Source organism: Scleropages formosus, chromosome 24 (genome assembly GCF_900964775.1).
Source record: "Scleropages formosus chromosome 24, fSclFor1.1, whole genome shotgun sequence".
Classification (NCBI taxonomy): Eukaryota; Metazoa; Chordata; class Actinopteri; order Osteoglossiformes; family Osteoglossidae; genus Scleropages; species Scleropages formosus.
The window spans coordinates 6,474,519-6,498,469 of NC_041829.1; the positions used below are offsets into that span (position 1 = coordinate 6,474,519).

General features: G+C 43.7%; 1 protein-coding gene across 2 annotated transcripts in view; it reads right to left on the reverse strand.

Annotated features, from left to right (window-relative positions):
* Positions 1–23,951, reverse strand: part of frmd4a (FERM domain containing 4A) — a 160,582-nt gene that overhangs the window by 123,752 nt on the left and 12,879 nt on the right. The window contains exon 1 of one of the 2 annotated variants that reach the window (XM_029248664.1): positions 7,905–7,970. The exons of the other annotated variant lie outside the window; for it this stretch is intronic. Coding sequence (XP_029104497.1) covers positions 7,905–7,937 — 33 coding nt within the window. The 5' untranslated portion in view covers positions 7,938–7,970. Of the gene's footprint in view, positions 1–7,904; positions 7,971–23,951 lie in introns of those variants that run through there. 2 annotated transcript variants of the gene reach the window in all.

Here is a 23,951-nt window from a genome sequence, read left to right on the forward strand (position 1 = left end):
GCAGCACACATAGATTTTAAGCACCAAAATACAAAAAAAAGAAAACATCTTATGGAATGCACCAGAACCATTCAGTTCTCACACTGGCAATACAGAGGATGATAGTGATGTACCTGAGTGATGTACCAGTAACTCTTGAGCAGCTTCTGACTAACTCTGAAACTGTATTGAAAAATTGTAGATAGGTGCATATCTATAGAGGATCCAAAGCATGGACTGGACCATGGTTATGGTGGACATTCTTCTACTCATGAACATCAACGAGGGATAATATTCTCTTGTCATTTCATGGCCACCTTGTGATGAGACATCTGACCTCAACGCCACACTGTAAAGGTGCAAAAAGGGGAACTATTTTATGTCTGATGGACAGATTTTGAGTTTTTACAAGCAGAAGAGGAGAGAAGCCAGACGGGAGGAGATGGCAGCAAGCATAGGTGCGAGAAATGGTGATCTAAATACCTTTATATCCCTCAAAATACCATTAGTTGTCCCGAATAATGTGGTATCACGTCTCATGTGTTTCCAGTGATGGGATGAGGAAGAATTCACATTGGATAGACCAAAATGCAACATTGGTGAATGAGAGGCGGATTGCATGGTGAGCCAGAACCTTGACCACGATGCAATCCAAAAGTTCAACACACCAAAAAGGGGTCTGACTCAGAACCAGATCAGCCATATCAAGGTAAATCACAAAGCAATGAGACCTCAACACAAAGGTTATGAAATGTATTTTGATACCAAATCTGTAAAATGACTTTGAATTTAATGTTTTCTGATCACCCTGACAAGCCCCATTAATCATCAAATGGTACGATATAATGAGAGCACATATTTATCAATGGATTCTTAGTTATACCTGAAAACCTTGACAGTAGACGCACTGAAAGAATATGGTGGTATTGTCTCACAAGATGAATGTGTCAACCTTGAAGATACCGAGAACATGCAGGACGACCGGCAGTCCTGTGAAACCCAACGGCCTTTCTCACAGAATCAAACTTTGCAAAGCCACTGTCCTTCATTCTGACACTTGTTTTCCTTTAAAGGACACCTTATCTACTCAGCGTGCACTGTATGATATTTTACGTTTGAACATGTTTTGTGTGTGTCTGCTGTCATCTAAAGGACTCCATGGTTTCATTAAGGCCCAGCGAGGACCGCAGACGAACCGCACGACATTCAAACCGGTAATCCCATAAAGGAGATTTAGTGCGGCTCTGTGTCAGAGGATGAGAAGAGCTTGTCTTTCACTTTCTGCATGTCCTGTGCTTTGTCTAAGACGTTCCCCCAGCGTGTGAGCCAGGTTATTGAGGAGATCTGCTGCTTTGCGTCAGCAATCCCATCTGCTTTTTTTAATCAGTTGGATGCATTGGTGTGAATTTTACTCCTGTCCCTGGTGTACCTCAACATCTGACCTTTGCTGAACATTCATTTCCTCATGCTCCTGCACTGGGCAGTCACATTTCCCTGAGCTCACCTATATTTGATTTCTGATAAGAGCGACAGGTAGTAGGCAGAGCTTTGCCCTGGTTGCCCTGGACAGCATTCACGTTAAAAGGTTCAGCAAAGACCTACTCCGACGTTAATGCCCTGCTGGTGTCTGAGCAGGTGAGAACCGAGGTCTACTTTCCTTCATGGTCCATTGGGTTAAAGCTATAGCCAGTGCCCAGCAGCTCCCTTTCTGACCTGAGAAGCTATGACCAGATGTCTCTGTGTTAATTAACAGAGTTGGTAGCCATGGAGGTTTTCCCAGATACCCCATTCTGCATGCACCATGCTCCAGCAAACAAGCACAGGGGCAGTTAGACTCGCAGTGATAATGTGTCCATCTGCTTACATTACTCCTGCCAGACGTAAACTCTACAGGGGATTGATAAACTGGAGGTCTGACGCTGATGATGTTACCCTTCCACTGCTTACTTACAGTTAAACCCTCTCAACGAGTTAGTGTTATCATCCCAAATTCCTTGGAGAAATATGGTGTAATAAATCCCCACTTCAGTGCATTAGAAGGCATATCCCATCATCACCCCATATTTCATTACGACATTACGTTCCCTCCAATTTGGAAATTGTGTGCGCCGCTGTTCGTGATAAAGACAAATTGTATGTGACGCCGACTTCCTGTTTTGTCATTAACAACTGCTACTGTCTAACATCTCAATGAATTTGCACATGTGAACAACTGTGGCATAAAATTATAGCCTACTCGAGTGTCAAACAAATACTCTGATTTATTCTTAATGAACAAATCTCAATCACAAATTCACACAGTTCTTTTAACCAACTGCTCAACAAGGGTTCAATGAATACTGGTCAGCCAAACATGCCTGGTCTAAAATGAAGAGTTGGGAACCTTATATACAATCAGCATGTATTCATTTAGCTGGCGTTCTGTTCCAAAACAACTTAGTGTTAAGATACTTTCAGTGATTTACAAATTTTTACAACTGGGTCATTTTTACTGTATCAGTTCAGAGAAGTACCTTCATTACAAGTACTCCAGAAGGAGGTTGGATAAAAAGGTGGTTTATAATAATAATAATAATAATAATAATAATAATAATAATAATAATAATAATAACTCTTCTATTATTATTTTATCATTAAGAGTCATAAGCCGGTTTCCCAAAGATTCTGCCTGACACAGAAGTCCCCCCCATGGAGGCTGCATAATTCATCCTGCAGAGAGGCATTCTGGATTTAAACCCTTAACTGAGTGGAAACATGTTGTCAGCGATTCACAAAGTTTTGCATACTACTTGTGATCTGGTATTAGTTGTTTTTGCCATATGTCATATTTCTTTTATTTTATTTTGTTTACTTTTTCATGTGCACTGTTAATTGTGGAATTATCTGAGTCATTCCTTGCTATGCTTCTGTCTAACTCCAGCAAAGCATTAGGCGGTAAAAGTTCAGTTTTTTCTCTACCTTACTTGCCAAAATCTGTATCTGTGTGTGTGCTTCAGGGTTTTTATACTCCCTGGGCTGTTTTTTTCCTTGAGTTGACCCTGGTGTGTTTTGCTAATTGATGGTTTATTTCACCATTGTATACTACAAAATTCAGGAAGATGAAGAGAGGTATGGCTGAGGAGGAGGCCTTGTGCTATGTCTGAGTGGAACCCAGATAGCAGTGTGTACTCCTGCATCCTGGACTGGAGTGGGGGTGGTGCCGCACCATCCCTGCAAGCCAGTACATGCGTGTGTCTCTGAGGAGCCTTCGCTCGACTGTCCAAGGTTACTCGTTCTTGAATTCCAGCAGTGTAAATGGGGACGGATTTACAGCACAACTGTATACAGTATAACTCAATGTATCGCTTCGTACAATTTTGCATCTGCATTTTGTGAGTCTGTTGCATATGTATGAGTTTGCTTTTTTATTAGTCTGTGGCTGTGCATTTGTGAGTCTACACATCTCCTTGAACCACATCCATTAGATAACTCAGCAGTGACTAATTAGCTCAATTTGCATTTCTCAGAGTACTTGTATATCGTTACACAAGAAGACATAGAACACTAATGCCAACTGTGATTTCTTTTACACAAACTGTCAGACAGTGGAACAGACTTAGCTTTAGAGTTGGCTTTGATTCATCAGCTGGAATACAAAACCATTTGAAGTTAATATTACAATACTTATTTTTAGCAGACTAATGTCAGATGCCAGAAGTAGAGCCGCCTATAAATAAGTTGGAGAGTGGAAAGAAATTTACACCTGAGGATAAGTGGAACTGAAGAAAATAAATCGAAATCTTACTCTGAGTGCGAGTCAACGCTGTGTGATCTCTAGACGGCTGTCAATCGGTAATTCCCGAAGCAAACCCGTCAACGTCCCCTTGGACCCTGCTGGTCTCTTACTGAGTTCACACAACCCAAGTCAAGTACCTTTTTCCCTGCTTTGTCTTTTTTTTGCAAACACTAACCTTTATTCTGCCTTATTTAAATAATAAGCTCTTCTTCTGAACCCCCGGGGGGCTGCTAGCCCATGTCAGAGACACAACCGCCCAAAAGCAGGTCTTTGTGTCACGGATGTTAGTCTGGCGGTTTACAAAGGCTCCTACGGCACGGCTGAGATGATTACAGCGATGCCCTACATACATATATTACAGAGCATGCGAGAAAGACGTTGGCATTCCCAAGATATCGTGTGCATAATTCATTTGCAGACTGAGACCAGTTTCACTCGTAAGTCATTTCTGCCATGTTCCAGCTTCCCCTTCAGAGGAGGCAACACTTTGTTTATCTTTATTACAACACACACCATGCCAACGCTGGCTTGAAAGGAATCCTTCTGTCAGGCATGGCACAGCCCTCCCAGTCAGACCTCCGACAGAGAATCCATTGAAACACCCCAAGTTCAGTTCAAATAAAGCTGAAACCTGTTTCATTTTGGAGACACATCGACAGCTATAAATATGGGTATATGCAGAAAGCGAGTTTCCATCGGCCAAAGTTTCAAGAGCAGTAGACATGCACTGCTGTAAATGGTGCCCGAAAAAAATGGCGCCATGAAATCGGCAAGGCAATCCACTCAACGGACAGTCGTGTTAGCACTCATTCCCACACATTAAGCCATGCGAATATGCAGCGGTCTATCATGCAAATATCAAAGGTGCATGCTGATTATAATCTGCGTTCCAGTTGAGTTAGGTCCATTACACCACACAGTGAAAGCAACAACCTTTCTCCATTCATTATTCATTTCATAGCGCTGCCTATAGCAGCGCCGTACCAAAGCAATTATCACGACTGGCTGGCTAAAGAGCAGCATACAGTCACCATCATTAAAGCCTTAAATCGTTGTTTTGAACTGATTGAAGTGGGTCGTGCCAGCCAATTTCACCAGAGCAAATCGTAGTTGCAAAAATAAACATTTAAAGTGATGGTGGCATTTTAATTACGTCAATAACATAATTGGGCATGAGAGCTTTTAATTTTGGGATCATGGGTGAATAAGACTTGGACCCCGTATATCAACCTGTGAATTCATAATGTAAATTCTTCAGAGGGTCTGTGCAGGAGACATCTGTAAAATACCTAAAAGGTCCATAAAGACCTACACACCATGAGATATTTGTATGGCTGTTCCACTACACCGCCAGCAACAGCGGCCACCTAATCAACACAGCCGCACATATTGGCCAATTTGGCACGGAGGGAAAGACAAAGAAAACACAGAATGTAGCCCGCAGCCATCCCTTCTGTAGTTTTAATCACGGCTGCCTACCATCGGTGCAGCACTTTTGAGACCGAAAAGCTTCTACTGACTGCTGCTGTCTCAGCAGCACAAAAAGGCAAAGAGCTCCACATTTACATGTGTAATGGGAGTTCAGAACAAAGGGTCCAGTTAGATTCTGCTAGGTCACAGAACCACAGCTCTCAGCACACAAACACAATCGAGGTGACATCAGCATACATTGCCAATTATACTCAGCTCAACACCGAAATAAAATGGTGCTATTAAAGGCCGTCAGCTTTAGAAATGAGAAGTGTGCTTAATTGCTTGGCACAGACCACTTGGGTTACACATTTCTATTTTTCTGTCTTGACCAACTTTATGTGACAATTATCTAGTCCGTTCAAAGCTCCAAATGCTGTCGCCTATGGATTTGGCAAGAGTGACACCTCAAGTCAAGTTAGACTGCTGGACAATCTGGAAGAGTCTGGAAAAGCCAGTTATCGGACTACGATTAATTGCTGAAAATGTGCCGGGAATAGGGCTGCTCTTAGTGAAATCATGTGTGACAATGCCTTGGGTCATCTTTGAAGGGTTAACCCTTTGAGTGCTATATAATGGAATCAAGCTAACCCACTCAAGCCGTGGACCAACGAGGCAGCAGAATTGAAAGTGAAGCAATAAAACCACACCCTCAAGGTGATTGAGTGGGTTCTGGTCTGGGTATCCTCCAGATTCAGGCATGGGGGCTGATAATGTCAAACAGCTTTTTCTAAATTGGGTTGGATAGGCTTGTCAAATATTGTCACAGCAGTCACCTCCAGCAAAACCAAGGTGTTAGAGTTCGCAATCTTCCCACATGAATACAACGTGAAAGCTGCATCAAGTGCTGTTCTGCAGTACTCATTCCTTCCGTCTTAAATCATCGTTTCTTTCAACATCAGCATGTTCACAGCAAAATTTTACGAGACAGTGAAAGTCCTGAAGGCAGCAACGAGGCATGCCAGGGACCTTTGCAGGACTGAAATCTAGGCGAACAGCGAGCCGACACAGCTAGCCATGCAGTAAGATGTTCGCAATAAATCGTGACAGGTACACAGCCAGCAATCAGGCAGGGGGCCACAGGGAAGGGCTAGAAACACAGAGAGGCACTAGACACATGATCAGACTGTCAGCCAGGCATCTGTCAGACAGCCAAACGCTACCACTAGTGAGATATTAGCCGGGAACAGTGTCTACACATTGTGGAGGTAGCCTTAAATGATGTCCATACATTGAGACAATAGCTTCAGACAGTGTCCCCACAGTGAGATGGTAGCATGATGTCCCACAGGGATGTCATGTCCTTACTGCAGTGTTCCCAGAGTTACATGATAACCACAGTGAAATGGTAGCCATGATGTCATCACACGGTGGCATGGTGACACATCGAGATGGTCAGCACACAGCCAAGGACCAGTGGCATATCCACATGCTACAGACTCCTATGAAGTGTGTACAAGTGTGGAGAACAGCAGGTGCCCCTGCCCCATGTGGCATTAAATCATCAGAGTCTCCGTGGAGGTCCCCAGGGTGGCCCGTGGGTAGATGTTAGGGCAAAGTGCCAGCCGCACAGTCCATTAATCATGCCTGATCTCTCATGAGCTTGCCGTTCTGGACCCCCCCCCCCCCCCCCCCCAGGCAACTATAATGACAGCGTTAAAAACCCATTTTATCTCATCGCTACACTGCTTTCACCACTGTGGACCCAGACAGAGACACCCTCAATTCCAGCATAAGAGTTCAAAGTAGCAGCTATGCCCTACAGCTCAATGTTTTACTTGCAAATCCCTTGCACTGTAATATCCATTTGTATATAGATGCTGATTTTCTGGTGATGTCGGTGTGTGAGGATACAGGGGATGAGAGAATGAATGAGGAGGACAGAGAATGCATGCATAAAAGAAATAGAAAGAACTCATTCCTTATTTCCTTTACATCATCGTGACAGAGACTGTAAAGCAATGGTTGCACATCAGCAATGCGTGTACAACACTTAAAGCACTGAAGCACAGTTCTAAATCCAATTTCAAAACATCTGTGTCATCTGGGCAGCATGCTGACATACATTTTACAGCACAATGTAAAAATGCTTCATTTATCTGTAGGGCACAGCTATTTCTGTTCCACCGCTTGGCTTTAGTGCACAGTTACAGTATATAAAACTGCAACAGCCTGTCAAAGAGATTCTCCATCAGCAAAGTGTACAAAGTCCTTGAGGCGACTCCTAAACTAGAATCTATTCGGCAATTTTTTTTTTTTAAATTTCTTTCCAAAAGACTCAAATTGATTTCTTCATTTTCAAAAAAAAAAAAAATTAAAAAGCACTATGAGGACATTAAGAAGAATAAAAAAACTGTGCTTCCCAGGTGTGTTCTCTGGGTCCTTTTTAGAACTGTGGTCAAAGTCTGCTCTACACTGAGAAGACTGCATAGGAGCAACTACCACCTCTAATACCCAACGAACATGTGTAAACTGGAACATTAGGCTTGTTTCTTCACCCGGCAAGTCCTCAAGATGTTTGCTAAGTAGCGAGTGTGGTTTCTCAAGCTGTATCCAAGCAAACACAATGCTGACAGCAGCGTCCTCTTCACACTTTGCCCCACGCTTCCCTAGCATGCTCTCCTGTCACCCCTGACAACCACCCCCTACGCGGATGACCAACTTTCCCGCCGTAACCTACCCTTGTCCTCATTGGGGAGAGAAGTCCTTCCATCTTGGCTCCTTGTCTCTCATTCCAGCCGTTAACATCCAGTCTGTGATCTCCCCGTCAATGCGGGCATCTCCACGGAAACAGACCTGAGCTGCAGCGAAGGGAGCAGCCCGTTCAGATGCGCGTGCTCCCCTCTGGGTGAGCGTGAGAAGGAGAGCGAGGATTTGTCGGACTCGTGATCACCCTCTGCACCCCCCTCAGTACGCGGCTGCCGGTGAAGCTGGCCCTCGAGTGTCCTCTGGCATAGGCTACCCCGATGATGCTCGCTCCCTCTTCCTTTAAAAACAATGCTTTCTAAATCTATCGCCTGCAGAGCTCACGTGAAGGCAAATGAGCGGTAGGAGTAGAAGTAGGAGTCCCGCTCGTTGAGCCACTTTTCCCCCTCTGTCTTTCCGCTTCAGTCACCAAGACCTTTTATTCTCTCCCGTTTTCTTCCACTCTTTCCATCTTTCTCCTACTATCCCCATCCTTCTCTTGCTTTCTGTCAATATCTCAACCTGTCTCTCTCTCACTCCCTCCTGCTCTCTTCCTCTCTCTATCACTTCCTCTCACACCATCTCTGTCTGACCCTTGCTCACTCTCTCGATGCCTCTCTCACTTTCTCTCCCCCACTCTCTCACTCTCATCCAAAAGGCGCTGGGGTCATCGAGCTGTAAGGTGCTCCCAGGGGCTTAATTGTCTCCCCTAACAAAAGGGGCAACTTCAATGCCTAGCAACCTGATCTCCCTCTTTTCTCCTTAAACTGAGAATGACTCACTGTCCAGCCTCTTTGCTCTGCTTGGAGCACACAACCGAAAGGATCCCGCTTGCGTGGGCACCCAAACTGGGCCATTAGTCACAGCGCTGTGGATGCGTTTACTTCTCCAAGGTTGTAAATCCATGGAGCACTTAGATGATTCGGCGAATCCTCCCGGAGATGCATTAGACGTATGTCAAGTGTGCCTCCTGTTCGGCATTGCGCAGCACACAGAGTAGCAGTGGGATTGGATTAAAAAAGCAGGTTAGTAAAAGAAGAGGATATCTATCACACAGCTTACCCGTAGATGTTTAGGGTTCAGGTAGGATTCATTAGAGGGAAATCCTCTTAAATCTCTGTATATTTACACAGCCAGGTAAGTCCATTAACTCAGGTTGGGGTGACTTTTATGAGAACCTTGTTTTCTGTGTCACCCCATCCATGGAACCCCCTCCACATTCCCTCCTGAAGTTGGGTCAGCGTAGAAGGCTAAGGGCAAAATCCATTGTAGCAATGGTGGAATAGGTTGTATAGTACTTTGTGGTCACTGGAACCATACGGCGAGAGAAAACTCTTTAATTCCACAGGCACAAACAGGGGGTTGTGTTTGGAGACTGGCTTTCTGAGAACATTGTTCTCTGTGTCAACCTTCCACGGTCATCTATGCCCTCCTGTGGCTGGGTCAGTGTACAAGGGTAAGAGCCCAGGGGATGCAAGGTCGTGCCTGATGATGAAGATCCACATTTGGTGTGCACTGGAAGAATCTGTAAATCAGCAGGGCAGTCTTGGATTGTGTGGGTAAAATGAGAGGGCCTACAAATAACCGTCTTGCCCCAGCCGGCAACCACCCCAGCATTCTTTGGTTCTGAAATGCACCTTTAGAAACATAAACAAATAAAGCAGCAGGTTCAAAAATATGGCATTTTATTAAATGCAACAGTACGGGTTCTATAAATCAAGCCTGCTCTGCCCATCAAACTGGGATAAAGAAACATTAAGTTGGAGGCTGTTTTCAGAAGCCCGCACATACCCTCCTCTGTACCGTTCCAGAAACCAATAAAATAAAGATGTGAGAAATGTGTAGTCACCAATTGTGAGGGCTGAGTCTCAGTAATCAATTATTCAGGGGCTAGTAGAAACGCCGAGCACAGGGCTTCTCTCTGAGAGCTGCAGGTCCCCGGCCATATAGAGGAACACGTAGAATTAGCAGGCCTCCAACACATTACCCCCATCCCCGAGGCCATGGGCTGGGATCGATGACTTCGATTGCGCCGAATTGCGACTCACTATGTGAGTTGAGTAAGAAACAAGGAGGTGAAGGTAAACCGAGCAAGGCGGAGATTAAGGTTGTCACCGGAGCGTCTGTAGATGTGGGTTCCCGCTGTTTAACAGGATGTAAGTCGTTACGGTGATAGATGACTGGTATGAACAGGGTGACACTACAAACCCTGAAGTTGTGCTCTGTGGAAAAATACTCCTCGTCCAGTGATGATTCCCTAATCCTCACACCTTTGGATGTGCTTTGCTCGTCCAGGGAAGAGGCTCGGACCCAAAGGGGCATTACCCTGCACTCAGACGAGTGCCAGGGGAGCCTTAAGGGCCAAACATGGGCCATTTCTAAGCTGTCATTTGGCTATAAAAGGAACTGTCTGCCCTTGATTTGTTCCAGGCTTCTGAGTCACCCATCAAGGTAGATGTGTAGATTATCGTTCCCTCCACTGATGTACAAGGAGAAGTGACATTGAGTGGCCCTGATGGCAGGGATCGAAGCAGAGTCCTTATCCCTCCATTGACCCCCTCCGTGCTTCACCCCCATTGGAGCTGCCAGCACCTCCTACTAACAGTGATATATGTGGAAACAAAGACAGAAATAAACAAGTGTGAGTGCTTGTGTGTATGGACAGGCTGTCTGGGAGGGAAAGCAGGAGGGAATTAATCAGAGCCTCTGTGAGCCCTGTCTGCCCACCGCGCTGCAACTTTTCAGGTTGTCTTGACAACCAGCTCATATAAGCAATGATGATGGCTTCTTAAAGGAAGGCTTTTTGACCATTTTCAGCCCTTCTCTATGATGATGACTTCAGTCGGTCCATGTAAGTCCTATAATGACATGCAAACACCAAAGAAGGTGGCTGATCTGATATGCAATGACTTGTGAACCACGCCAATGAGGAGTTTGAAACAGAGAAACTCTGCTGTATTTTTAGTTCCTAGTTTTTATGTGGAGTGGAGTGGCGCATCACAGCTGTACTAATCCACTTCTCCCTTCGAAACAGTGAAGCATCCTGCTGTTGCCATGGCAACACCAGTACAAAGCAATTCCGAATCTAAATCCATTATAAAAATCTTTGAAGTCCCCTATCTCTGCTGTAATGCTGCTAAACCACAGGTCAAATCATTTGATTTCTATCTTTCTAGAATAATATTTATTCCAGTTTGAGTTATATTTAAATTTCTTTTTTACATAAACAGTTTGTGCATGCCAATAGAACTGGTTCTTTTTTGTAATGTCACAGTCTTAATAGCAGTTATGGAAGTACACCAACTTACTATTTAGCTCCTTTGCTGAAGTGATTTACAATATTAAGCTACTTACAAAAATTCTCCCAGTCTGTAATCTACAGAAGTGCCATTGAGTCGAGGCTATATTATAGCGACCGCAAGCATGAGAGGAACAGAATGATTTGTTAGGGCATTCTTCTGCGTATGTCTTGGGGGGGAATATGCAAACTCTGCACATCCTGAGCTGAACTTGAACCCCACACAAACCAAGCAGCTCAGAAGCTGACAGCCATCAGCATTGCGCCACCATGTTTCACCAATCGCTACAGCTGGATCGTTTTTAGTGGTGCTATTAAGGGTAAGTAGCTTGATCAAAAGTACTAGAGCAGCTGTTAAAATTTGAACCTGAGTCTTTAAAGTGAAGGACAACAGCTTTAACCACTGTATTCCCCAGTTCCTGAAATAAATATACCCTAATTAACCATTGAAAATGTATACTTTTCTTTACAAGGGGTTTTTTTCATCCCTTTGCTTCTTTCGAAAAGGACTTTACGGGTCTTTAAATAAACCTGAACATGTTCAAATTACAAGTACGTCCAAAGTTCCCTATGAGTTCTCCAAACGGATCTATCCAGTTTAATGATTTCGTATGTGGAAATGAGGCTAGATGGATATCGACTCCAATCCAATGACTCCTCAGGATCAAAATGTCAATTAATAGATTCCTGGCACAAGGAAAAAAACTGGTCCAAAGTGAAATTTCATCAATGACCACCTTCAGAGTGATTTTTTACTAAATACAAGCAGATTGTTAGTGTTCACAGCAGGTGTCTGTATGGGTCTTAAATCTCTAGCCTGAAGGAAACAATGCCGCCCTATGCAATGTGGAATTTCAAGCTCCTACAAATAAGCAGACATCGTGTCTTAATTTAAAGTATTTTAAGGAGGCAAACACCCATCAGTGATCTGCATTATAAAAAAAATAACAAAACTTCCATAGGAGCCTTTGAAAGCCAACACAACAATGCCACCTATGTGCGAAGCTAACAGTTAAAAACTGCAGCTGGAACTGGTTTGAATTCCTTATGCCCAAATAATGTAAGGGTTGTGACTTTGTTTGTTTGATCAACACATAACAAGTGTTCAACATTTGCAAAAAAAACTAAAAAGTTTTCAACACTTACATTAACAACACACCATATTCTGCTTATAGAGGCTGAATCTTCAGCTGTAAAAGTAATTAAACTGCATGAGTGTATTTGTTCTTTACTGTACTTGTGGGGCTATTTGCTGTTCATGCTATGTGCTGTTCATGAAACAGTACATGAAAACAAGCACAGACACAGACACTCTGCAAAGGTAAAACACGCAAATACAAAGGAACTGATTTTCACATCCAGCACTAAAATCACAGCACTGCATAATTACCAGGGGTACCTATTAATTCAGTAATTGATTCCGGCTGACAGCCAAGCAAAATGCTGCGACACAACTACCTAATCAATTCCTCAGTGGACTTACACAAACATTTGGGCTGTGGCATGCGACAGCTGGATCAATAGCCTTCAGAGCCACCCCTTACCCGTCACCGAAACACAGAGGAATTAAACTGTCTCAGAGCCAATTAATTGTTTTATTCCATAGCTCAATGTACAACATCTATAACCAGTGACATGTGATTTATTTTTTCGATGGATACTGTTACGGTACAGCAAGTCTCGAAGGGTCTGATTCAAAGCAGCCGTCCCAATATGTCCAGGGTCTTGGTTTGAACGCCTGCAGATGGCTTAGAGACTGGGCTTTGATTTGTTAGCCCATTACCTGTTCACCCAGGCTCCTCCTTGAAAATGCTGCCCTGCATTTGTTGTCCTGTGGACTAATATGAGAAACTATCATCGAAATGTGGTGTCAGTCTTACTTCATACATATTTGCTTATTCCATTTATAAAAGAACTAGATTGCTCACTACTATGTGTTTCTGCATAAATGAGTAATAGAATAGAATTGAACAGAAAAATGTCGCTACACAAACGCCCGCCAGATGTTGTTGAGCAGGCCTGGGAACAGGAGGAGGAGGTGAGGCATACGAAGGCGGTCACATTAGTTAAGCAGTGTCAGTGGATGAACTGGGAAGCTGTGGAGAAGAGGGCGCTATGCTAGCAAGATGTGTGGGCTATGGAGGCGAGTCGCATTGAGTTCATTGTAGGAGCGACTTATGATGTGTTGCCAGCGCCACAGAATGTTAAGCAGTGGGCAGGTGGTAATCGTTGTTGTAAACTGTGTAGCGGTGCGGCGACGCTGAGGCACATTTTGTTGGGATGTAAGGTTAGCTTCGCGTAGGGGTGCTATACTTGGCACCATAATCGAGTTCTCAGGTGTCTAGCAGGCGTTTTTGAGAGCGAGTGGCTATTGGTGAATTCTTTGCCTGTTTGCAGTATAGATAAAACAATTGGATTTGTGCGGGCAGTAGAGCATAACACCACGCAAGAGCGGACATATCCTTGTAGGTGGAGTAAGGCAGAGGACTGGAAGCTGCTGACTGATGTGGGCAAACAGTTCTAGGTACCGCAGGTCATTGCAGCTATTTTATTAACTCCAGATATGGTGTTGTATCCGGAGTGTGAGCGGATTGTGCACTTTGTAGAGTTAACAGTGCTGTTTGAGGATGCAGTTGGGGAGGCGTATGAGCGGAAATTGTTACAGTATGCAGATCCGGTGGTGTGAGCCCGGTGGCAATAGGTGTTAGGGGGTGTGTGGCGAAATCAACTACGTCGTTGTTGGGGGAATTTGGAGTTGGAGGTCGTTCGTTAAGGTTGGCAGTGAAGGACCTGTCTGAGACTGCTGAGAAGGTGAGTCAGTGGTTATGGTTGAGGAGAAAGCAGGGTAGTTGATTGGAGGGAGGTGTGTAGTACTTGGTAAAATTAATAGGAGGCAGCTGGTGGTAATTAAGGACTTGTGACCTTGTTAATAAGGTTAGCTTGGGGAGTGGTGCACTTGCATATTTTGTTGGCAGGTATGGAGGTATAGTGAGAACTGGGATGGTCTGAACATGTGAAGATGGTGGATTTTGAAGTATGTTTGCAGCAGCGGTTTAATTGGGGAAGTCAAGTTTGTGGTGTTGCTGTATTTGTTGAGGGTGAAGGGAGTCTAACGTATATGACCCCAGGCTGGACTGTTGAGTCTTCTGGAGGTGCAGTGCACCGAATTCAATGAAACATTCAGGAAGGAAGGCGCCCACTTAACTTCCTCAATGAAATACCCATGTTGGTACCCTGTGGTTGTGTTGGTTGGGGAAGGAAATTTAAGCTTCTTGAGTCATGGAGATATATGTATGTTGGCAATGTTGGATGTTGTTCTCTGTGGCTTCATGGTGAGGTTGGTTGGACTGGGTCTTTGTGTACAGCCGTTGTAATATACGCATGGGGTATAACAGCTTGTCTTGTGTATCTTGAATTAATGTAATTCTGAAAACTCCAAAGATAGTGACTTTCAGGCATATTCACAATCATGAATGGATAGTACACAGAAGTATTTGAGCCCACAAACTTCATAGCACTCTGCTTACAGACATTTATATTTCAGTTCTGACCATTTATCATGTTGCCGATAGCAGTTCAGTAAGTTAACTATTACTTAATTTGTATGGGTATGTAGGAAAAGCCCTACATCTGAGAGAAATTCTTCTAATATTTATCATATGGTTCCAGAACAGTAGTTTTGATTGTTCTGAAACCAAACTTTGAAAGGGCTTTTCTGTATTGCATCTTATCTAACAACACAAGTCAATGGGTGAAATTGGAGGGAAACCAACATGCTGCATTCACAGGTTGCTTCTGTGTGGTGCCTAACCAACTGTGGAATCATCTAAAAGGATTCATTGTAACAAGTCCAGTGATATACTATCAGGTATGCAAGGAGCAGGGTGCCCAGGGAAATGCGCTGCAGGTAAAGAACTGCCATCTGAAAGAATTTTATTATAGAATGGGTTTTGCCTGCTTTCCTCTCCAGACCCTCTTTGAAGTGACACCAATGACCAATGACGAACAGTAGCTTTTCATCTCAGACCACATAAAGGTGGGGATTTTTTGCTATCCAACACTGATGTGGATCCAGTTGCTTGCTGTGTTGCCCGTCAACAGCATCAAATAGACGCTCAGCCTGCAACGTTAACCACGTTTACGTGACTGGTGCTGATTGAAAATAGCAGCTGTTATTGCCTGTTCTGTAAAAGATATAGGTTCAAGAGGGCAAACAAACCCAGAAGCTGAGTGGAAGGTCCCCCCCTTTTCCCAGTGTTGTCCTCCACCATAATTGTGGTGTATTCCCGGAGCCCACAGGAGGCTGAGCATGATTGCCTGGGGCTCTGAGGTCTGTTCCACTGCGGCACACAGGGACAGGCGGGGGGGCGGTGTGTTCGGATCTGCGGGTCTCGGTGGCAAGAAGGCAAGGCCAACCGGTCCGGCTCTCTGGGAGAACCTACAGGGAGTAGCCGCTGTCAGACAAATACACTCAATCCCATGGCAACACAAGAGAAATAATTGACTGGAGGAGGAGAGAGCCGTGCCTGGAAGAGTGAGGCACATGGCGGCCAATTCGAAGCACATGGCCTTGGAAATTGCCCTCAAATGACTGATTCAGCCTGTGCTCCAGGCTACGTGCGGCGCGTGTGTGTTTCTATCCAGGCTCACACTTGATTCATGGCCGATTGTGAATACGCGCTGTCATTGCAGCGGATATTTTGGGCACGTGTCGCTATGCTGGCGAGACAAACAAATTTGGGTCAGCTTGTTTATGGTCCATTTCCTTCGACAAACTTAATTTAAAAAATGCCTGGGGCCAAGTGCATTGCATAATTAGTTTGCTTCCAGGGCATTTACTTTATGGGCAATGGAAATACTCCAGATTGCTATGTGCGCGCACGTGCCGGTGTTTGTGTGTGTGAATCCGATTACAGTAAAATAAAATGGATTCAATAAATGAACAAAGCATCTCCAGCATTCATTTTATGCGCAGCCCTGCTTGGAATACAAAAATACAAAATGTAAACTTAATAGAGACTGCTGGCGATGTGTGTATCGCCATAGACAGGCCCAAACTGGCTGTAGTCGACCACTTGCTGTTTTCAAAGTCAGAGCAGCAGGGACACGGCAAGGCCGCAGCGTGAGTCTTCCCCATGGAAGCTGCCCATGCCCAGCTCATACCTCTGCAGGGGTGACCTTGCCGACGGGTCGGTAGACCTTCACCGCGGTGGTGTGGGTGCGAGGGGCACAGAGACGCTCCCACACCGATAGATCTCACGCTTTAGGACAGCACTAGCTGCTGATCCAAGACCTCTTTCCTTTGTTACAATCTCTTAGTACCTTTTCTGCTCATTTTGCTTCCATGCATGTCATTAAAATGTGAAATTATGGAGAATTTGCTTTAGTGCAAAGCAATATTGGGGTTAGAGTCCCGGTTGAGGTGCCTTGCAACAGACTGGTGCCCCGTCTTGGGTGTGCCCCCTCCCCCCTCCAGCCTGCTGTTCTATGCTGCTGGGCTGGGCTCCGGCTCTCCGTGACCCCGCTTGGGACAAACGCTTTCAGTCAATGTGTGTCTGTTTCTTGAACTGATTGTTCAGGCTTTCTCTGTACTTTCTTGATGAAACCCGATCATTCCCCAGATTTATTTTCCAAGTCTTTACCCCCGTTGCCAACAGCAAGTCACTTATCACAACCCAGTGGTAAGATGACCACCTCATCTTCAAGTCCATATCAGTAATCTTTTTTTCTTTCAGAAAGTCCATTGGACTCCTATTCAAAATAATAGCCAATGTTATGCTTTTCTATAATTTCTGATGCTGAGCCTTTCTACCTACTGGTCTCCAGATGAGGGGCTCACACCTTCTATGGCTCTAGCTCAGTTTATGTAAGGCCAGTTTGGTGGTAATTACACATTAGAAACCCATCATTTCTAGCACATTCCAGTGAAAATGCAGTCATTTTACACACTGATCAAAATAATTTTTGCTGCTTCTTAGAATCATTAAGGGGGATAATGTGTCCCACCTCCTCAAAACACAGGTAATCCATCTAATTGGAGTGATTATGTGAGAAGCAGCACATAAGACAGGAGATGAGGCAACGGTGGCATCATCAAAAGACAGATGTTTACACGGTTTTTTTTTTTTTTTGACAAAGTAATTCTGATCTCTTACACATGACTATAACTATATAAATCCGTACACTCTTGGGGTGAACAGATGCGTATAGCTTTCCATCCAGACACTGGATGGCGGTAGTGACAGAAACCTGCAAAATGAGGTACTCCTTCAGAAAACAGACCTCTGTCTTAAATTGTTGGAATTATCCATGGAAAGCCTGTGGATTCTGACGCATAAGTGTTCAATGACTGCAAACCACACTGATGGGTGGAAATCAGCATTTTGACCACTTTGAAAACTCAAACATGGGATTTAATGCAACCAGGTGAGCAAGACTTTATGTATTGTGACTGTGGCCATTCATTTAAGCACTGCAGCCTGAAAAACTATTTGTTAAATGTATTAATCTGTGTCTGGGTTATATGCAACCACTACTCTCAACCAGCTCATGCGATGCCAACAACAAGTAGTGGCTCCTGTCTACTGTGAATGCAGTGAATAACCATGAATAGGCATCTGCAGGTCTTAGAAGCAAGATGCTTTCCATCAACAGCTCTTCATTGCTGTCCGGAACACAAGATTCCATCCAATGCCCAACACGATCAATATGTAAACAAGTTGTGTCTCTCTACGTCAAGTTAATCAGTGCCATTTTCCTGGCTGACAAAATCACAGCCAAATTACTTTTTCATTTCATTCTGTGCCCCCTGTTAACTGATGGCATGCAAACCATTTTCAAACAGCAAATTTGGGGTATAATGGAGTTCCATTGTCATCTCACAGCACAATACTTGAGATAATGCAATTCTGAGGCTCACGTTGGCTTAGGGTTAAGGGTACCCCAAATGGATTTTAATTTAAATAGCAGACAATCTCCACTGGAACAAATACAGTGACATGATACATGTATGAAAGGAACCTTCTTAGCATGTATAACATGAGCGCCATCTCTTATACCCATGACCCATTTTCAGAACCGCTTGTCCTATACGGGGTCACGGGGAACTGGAGCCTACCCAGCAACAGGGTGTAAGGCCAGAGGGGGAGGGGACACACCCAGGACGGGATACCAGTCCGTCACAAGGCACCCCAACCAGGACTCGAACCCCAGACCCACTGGAGAGCAGGACTGTGGTCCAACCCACTGCGCCACCGCACCCCCTTATACAGAAGACCCTAATTAGGAAATGAGAGCAAAGACAGAACAATATTTGATAAAATGACAAATGCAATATTATAATGCGTTCATGATTATTTAATTTAATTGAACAGAATGGAAGTGCAGTGTTATTTCTAACCCTCTTCCCCTTGCAAACTGCCATACATGCAGAAAATAACACCGTTCTCATTCTGCGGTGGGCGGGAAATGTACATCCTGCTGTAGAATTTGTCACGGCGCAATGAGATGCAGCCGTGTTGTCAGAAAGCTTTAGTTCTGTCAGTAGGCAGCAAACTGCCAGAACCGAAAGCGCTGCAATGACTTCATACAGTGTGTGATGGCATGGTAAAAAGGGGCGTCAATGAAAAAGGGTCACTACAGATCACAGCCCCCCAAAGAACATTTTTATTAATGCGCATTGACGTTTATTGTCAATTTCCTGAGACTTTTGTTCACGTACCGTTTTAAAGACTGAGTCTTAAGTGTTGCAAGTGATCCAAGACAACAGCTAAAAACACTGAATGAGGACAGCACCAAAATTAAGTGGAGCATTAATAAAGAAAGGTCTTTAGGTCACGTGCAACACTTGGATCGCTTTTGCATGGTGTATCGAGATGGGTGCATTTCCAAGCTACTGTGTCCAAACTATCTCATTTTCTATGTAGAACATTAAAAAAAGACACTACATGTTGATGTAAAATTGATTTAGAAATGCTTTCAAAATTTAAGGAACTGTCTGACATTCTGTAAATGTCAATCTTTGTTAAATTTCTTTGTCCTTTTCAAAAATCAGTGTAGCACATTGTCTGTGGGCCCTTGAGTCATGGCAGTTGTGGATCTATGTCTTTAAAGATTACCATTAAAAAGCACAGTGTGACCAGCTGCTGTTGGTGTAGCAAAGTGTAGCACATCTTTGTTGAGTGCTCTGATGGCCTGCGATCGGCTCAGGTCAGTCTGTCAACTCCATCAAGAGTAGCATCAACCATGGCTCATTCAGACCATCCAAGGAGGGGGTTCTGAGCTCCAAAAGAATGTGATAACACCATAATCCATCAGTCCATCCATCCACCAATCCATCCATTGATCCATCCATCCACCCATCGTCTAATTGAGTCATGGTTGTCCAGAGCCAAGCCCCAAAGCTTATGAGAGAGGGAACACCCTAGATTGGATGCGACAACATCCCAGGGTATAATGCTATAATTTAGACCCGTTTTGTAGAAATAACTTTAAATCTAAATCATTTCATTGCTCCTGATTTCAATAACCTGCTTATTATTTTTTTTTTCCTTGAGAACTTCTATGTTCCCTTGGAAACCTTCAAATCCAGTTCTTATTTAGTTTAGCCAATCAGTTGAAAATGTTGATAGATATAGATAACTCATATTGTGAAAATTTGCCAGATTAACTGCTCGAACAGGAATTTTTCAGTTTTAGCCCATGAGGACTGGGTCCAACTGGTTTATCACCTCTCCTAATATCATTACAAGTCAAGTAAGGGATAAGTACACAAGAAGGTATGGCACTGTCAAACAAGATTCTTCTAGACTGTATATTTCATAGTTCACTCATTGCTGATGAAGTTCGCACATGGTGACTCACAGCACAGAGTACGTGTATAGTGGAGGAGGTGCATGGATGTGTTCACTTCTTTCAAGCTTCCATAAGATGGCATATGAGCTAAATAACTGGCTGTGACCGGGAATTTGGTGAAAAAGGAGTAAACGCATATATAATAAATAAATGAATAATGCAGAATAGGTGCAAACACACTCAGGCTGTGCGTGTTGAGCTCATTCCATAACCAGCTGCATAGGCAGTAATGAGACTCCATCTGGAGTGCTTTTCCGATACTAATTTCACACACGAGCATTCTTCACCAGGTGTATGAAGCTTTGTGGAAAATGAAATGGTAATTAGGTGCTGGTTGTAGCATGTACACCAGAGTGTGCTTTACAAATAACAGCCAAACTATCCAGCCGGAGGAAATGCCAAAAAACGACTACGGACAAAACCCTGCCTATGCGAGGGACCAACATTTCATTCTCAGCCCCCTTGAACACATGCAAAACAGGGCACTTTAAACTTTGATTTTAATTCTGAGCTCATATATCTCTAGATGTTTCCTTCAGTACCTGCATGATCTCATCCATCACAAAAACTTAGCCTCTTTGTACTGGAGAAACGGATCCCAGTGTAAATCACAGGAAACACTTCCTTTTACAAGAAGCCACATCTCGCTACGTTGCTCTCCACTAGAAGAGCGTGGGATGTTTGGTCTGTCGCCCTGTGGTTCAAATTACAGAAAGCCCTGCTTGGTAGGCCCTCAAAAAGTGATCAATGAAGTTGTACCCTGTAGCCATGTGAAGTCACTTCATATATGGTTTCCTAGTAGCTGCTGTCAGGGGCAACCCCCGCCTCCTAATACAGCACATAGCAGCAGAAGATGTGTGGGGCAGCTGGTAGCGCACTAGTTAAAGCTGCTGCCTTTTGAATCCCACCTCTCGCTGGAGTACCCTTGAGCAATGTACTTTACTAAATTACTCCAGTAAAATTTGTTGTGATGTCTTCAGGAATTTCCTTGACGGCACCTCCTAGCTCTCCTGCTTAAATGTCCCACCTGGTGCTGTCCCCCGCGATAGGGGATAGGGGATCATCTTGAATCCTCCGTCTCAAACCACAAAATGGATATGTTCCCTCCTTCATTCGTTTGTCTGTCTGTCATAATTTCGGTCTTTTCCCATAAAGACCTCCAGTTGGGTCACACTACCCCCTGCTGATGGTTTTAGTCTTTTTCTTTTCCTCTTTTGTAAAATCCAGGGAATGTAAGTTGCTGCTCACTTGCACATCCAACAGACTGTGACTCTCCTCTTTATTGCTGCTAAACTAATAAATTTTACCCAGAGAGAGTGGGAAAATGAATGTGAATGTTAATCAAATAGTGAAATGACCTTAAATAAAGACTCAAGAATGGGAATCTAATCACAGCGATAAATTCCAAAAAACCAGGAGGTTTAACTATTCTACCTATAGCATCATTTTATTAATAATCATTTTAAATGATGAGGTATATTCAACACACCACACTGTACATTTAAAAAAAAAAAGAAAAACTGTTTCACATGAGAATTTCTTTCCTGACCTATAAGTGCAGCTGAGGGCAAAAGAAAGCTGAGACCTAGGCATGTAGAGGACTTGACTCTTGGTACAGGGACACACTTCCTTTCATGGATCTTCATCAGTTTTGGTTACTTTTAGAAGGAAATCAATGAGACAAGAATAGGGTGTGCTCAGGCAAGCCAGATGTCACGCTGCAATCTTTGTGTTTACGTGGCAACTGGGGCAAACTGTGGAGCAGAAATCATTCCTGCTGCTTCCCGAAACACCCCAGGTCCAGAGTTCCACAGGTCAAAACAACATTATTGCACCTGTCAGTGTGAAGAATTATAGGGGCAGTCTGCTCTTCCCTGGGCCATGATCATTTGAAAGGGCTAATGCCTGTTTTGTACTGTGTGGACTAGTGGCCCTTCCTGGGTAGAGCCTGACACCTGCTTTGTTTCCAGGATAGGCTCTGGACCACACGATCCTGCCTTGGATGAGCAGTTAATGATGATGGATGGATGGGTGGATGGATGGATGGATGTTACTCAGCAGTACAGATGTATGAAGTATGTATGAAGTACAGGAGTCTGAAGCAGCACCACACTACTTATTGTGCTTTTATTGAATGTTTTCTGTATATTGTGCTGTATATCACGGGCTGCTCCACAATGACAGACAGACTGAATTTATACTACAGTGGCAAATGTCATCTTAAATCACATTCATGATTGCTGTAAGTCCCTGCAATAATCCTTATGATAGGGAAAATATATAGCCCTAGAATGTTATTTCCCATGACACATTTTCCCTTTTGTTTTCAGCTACAAACTGATGAAATAAGACTGTGGTTGAATTATGGATAGAGTTAAGCCTTAAGATGCTGAAGCTGGGCCTTTTTTAATGGCAGTTTGGTTTTAAAAAACATTGCTGACGAGTTCTGCTGCAGTAAAGATGGCAGGCAGACTTTGTCAGAAAAGATATAATTTTAAAGATCACGAAAAGAGAAACGTTAAAAAGGAAAGAATTAATTTGTGCTCGAGTTCACTTTATAATGCCCATCATAAAATAACCTATCAGTGCAGAACTCTTTGGGGAAAAATCACCATATGTTTACCCTACAAATATATCATTTTTATGAGGCAATTTTCTGCTGTTTTGACAGGATTTGTTGCTCATAAGTGAAGGCAACCTTTTATTATGGCACCTATCATTTTGCAGTAATTATGATGACCTCATTTCATACACTGCATCTCCAATGTATTCTGCAGCCAGAAAAGACTATTAGATGAAAACCAGGCCCTGATAGCTCAAATATGTACTTGTAATGCATGGACTTTTTGAACCATATGTGCCTTATGGTAATTGTAATAGCTACCTATAAAATATGATGTGGAAAAAATCCATATAAAATGCATTGATTTGGTGCCATTTCTGTTTTGTATTCTTGTTACCAGCCTATCAGTCTCATAAGCATTACTTAAAAGACTATATTTACCTTTTGGAAAGATGACAGCTGGATAAAAATTGAACATTTCACCTTATTTCCACTTTCCCCTGGGGTGGGGTTGAGGAGGAAATAACCTTTTGAGAATATCTAAAGACGAACAATTCTGTTTTGTTCTTGTGACCTCTGATCTTTTCATATCAAGGAGGGCTCATCTGAAAGAACGCAGCAGCCCAGCAAGAGGGAGAGGCGGCACATGCTGCAAAGCAAGGCTTAAATGTCAGGTTCGCTGCTTAGGTCAGCAGTGATGCGTGGGTGACGTCTTTGCAGCCATTGTTTGCGGACCTTGAGCGTTTATTGTAGTTACGCCTGACAGCAGGGTCAGGGGTTCAAATCTAGGGAAGGCCATACCTATGGCACCCAGTGGGAGGGGCTTTACATTTAACCTTAAGATGAATAACAGGTCTAGTGTAAAACTATGTCTCTGTGAACTGGCATTTCCTCAGTGCGTAAATAACGGCACAACACAACTGAAAATGGATGTGTTCAGACATGTTAAGCAGGTGAACTGGAAGAGTGGATGAGCTGGTGACCCAAGTATGTAGCACAAGTCCATCATCTTCTCCTAAAGTGCAGTGCATAAATGCTTTAGCTAAGTCAATTTATTGTAAAAATCTTACTGCATCTGCTGTTTCAGCTGTGATATTAGATTTATCGTAATCGGTGGTTGTGTTCGGTTGTCGTTGCAGGATGCAAGAAGTACAGGGGACAGCTCGTAGCGTGATGGTTGGAGCTACTCTTGGATCCAAAGATCGCAGGTTCGATCCCCACCTCTGGCTCTAGCACCCTTGAGCAAGGTATTTACCCTAAATTGCTCCAGTAAAATTACCCAGCTGTATAAATGGGTGATTAAATGTAGCCCTAACATGACTATGAGA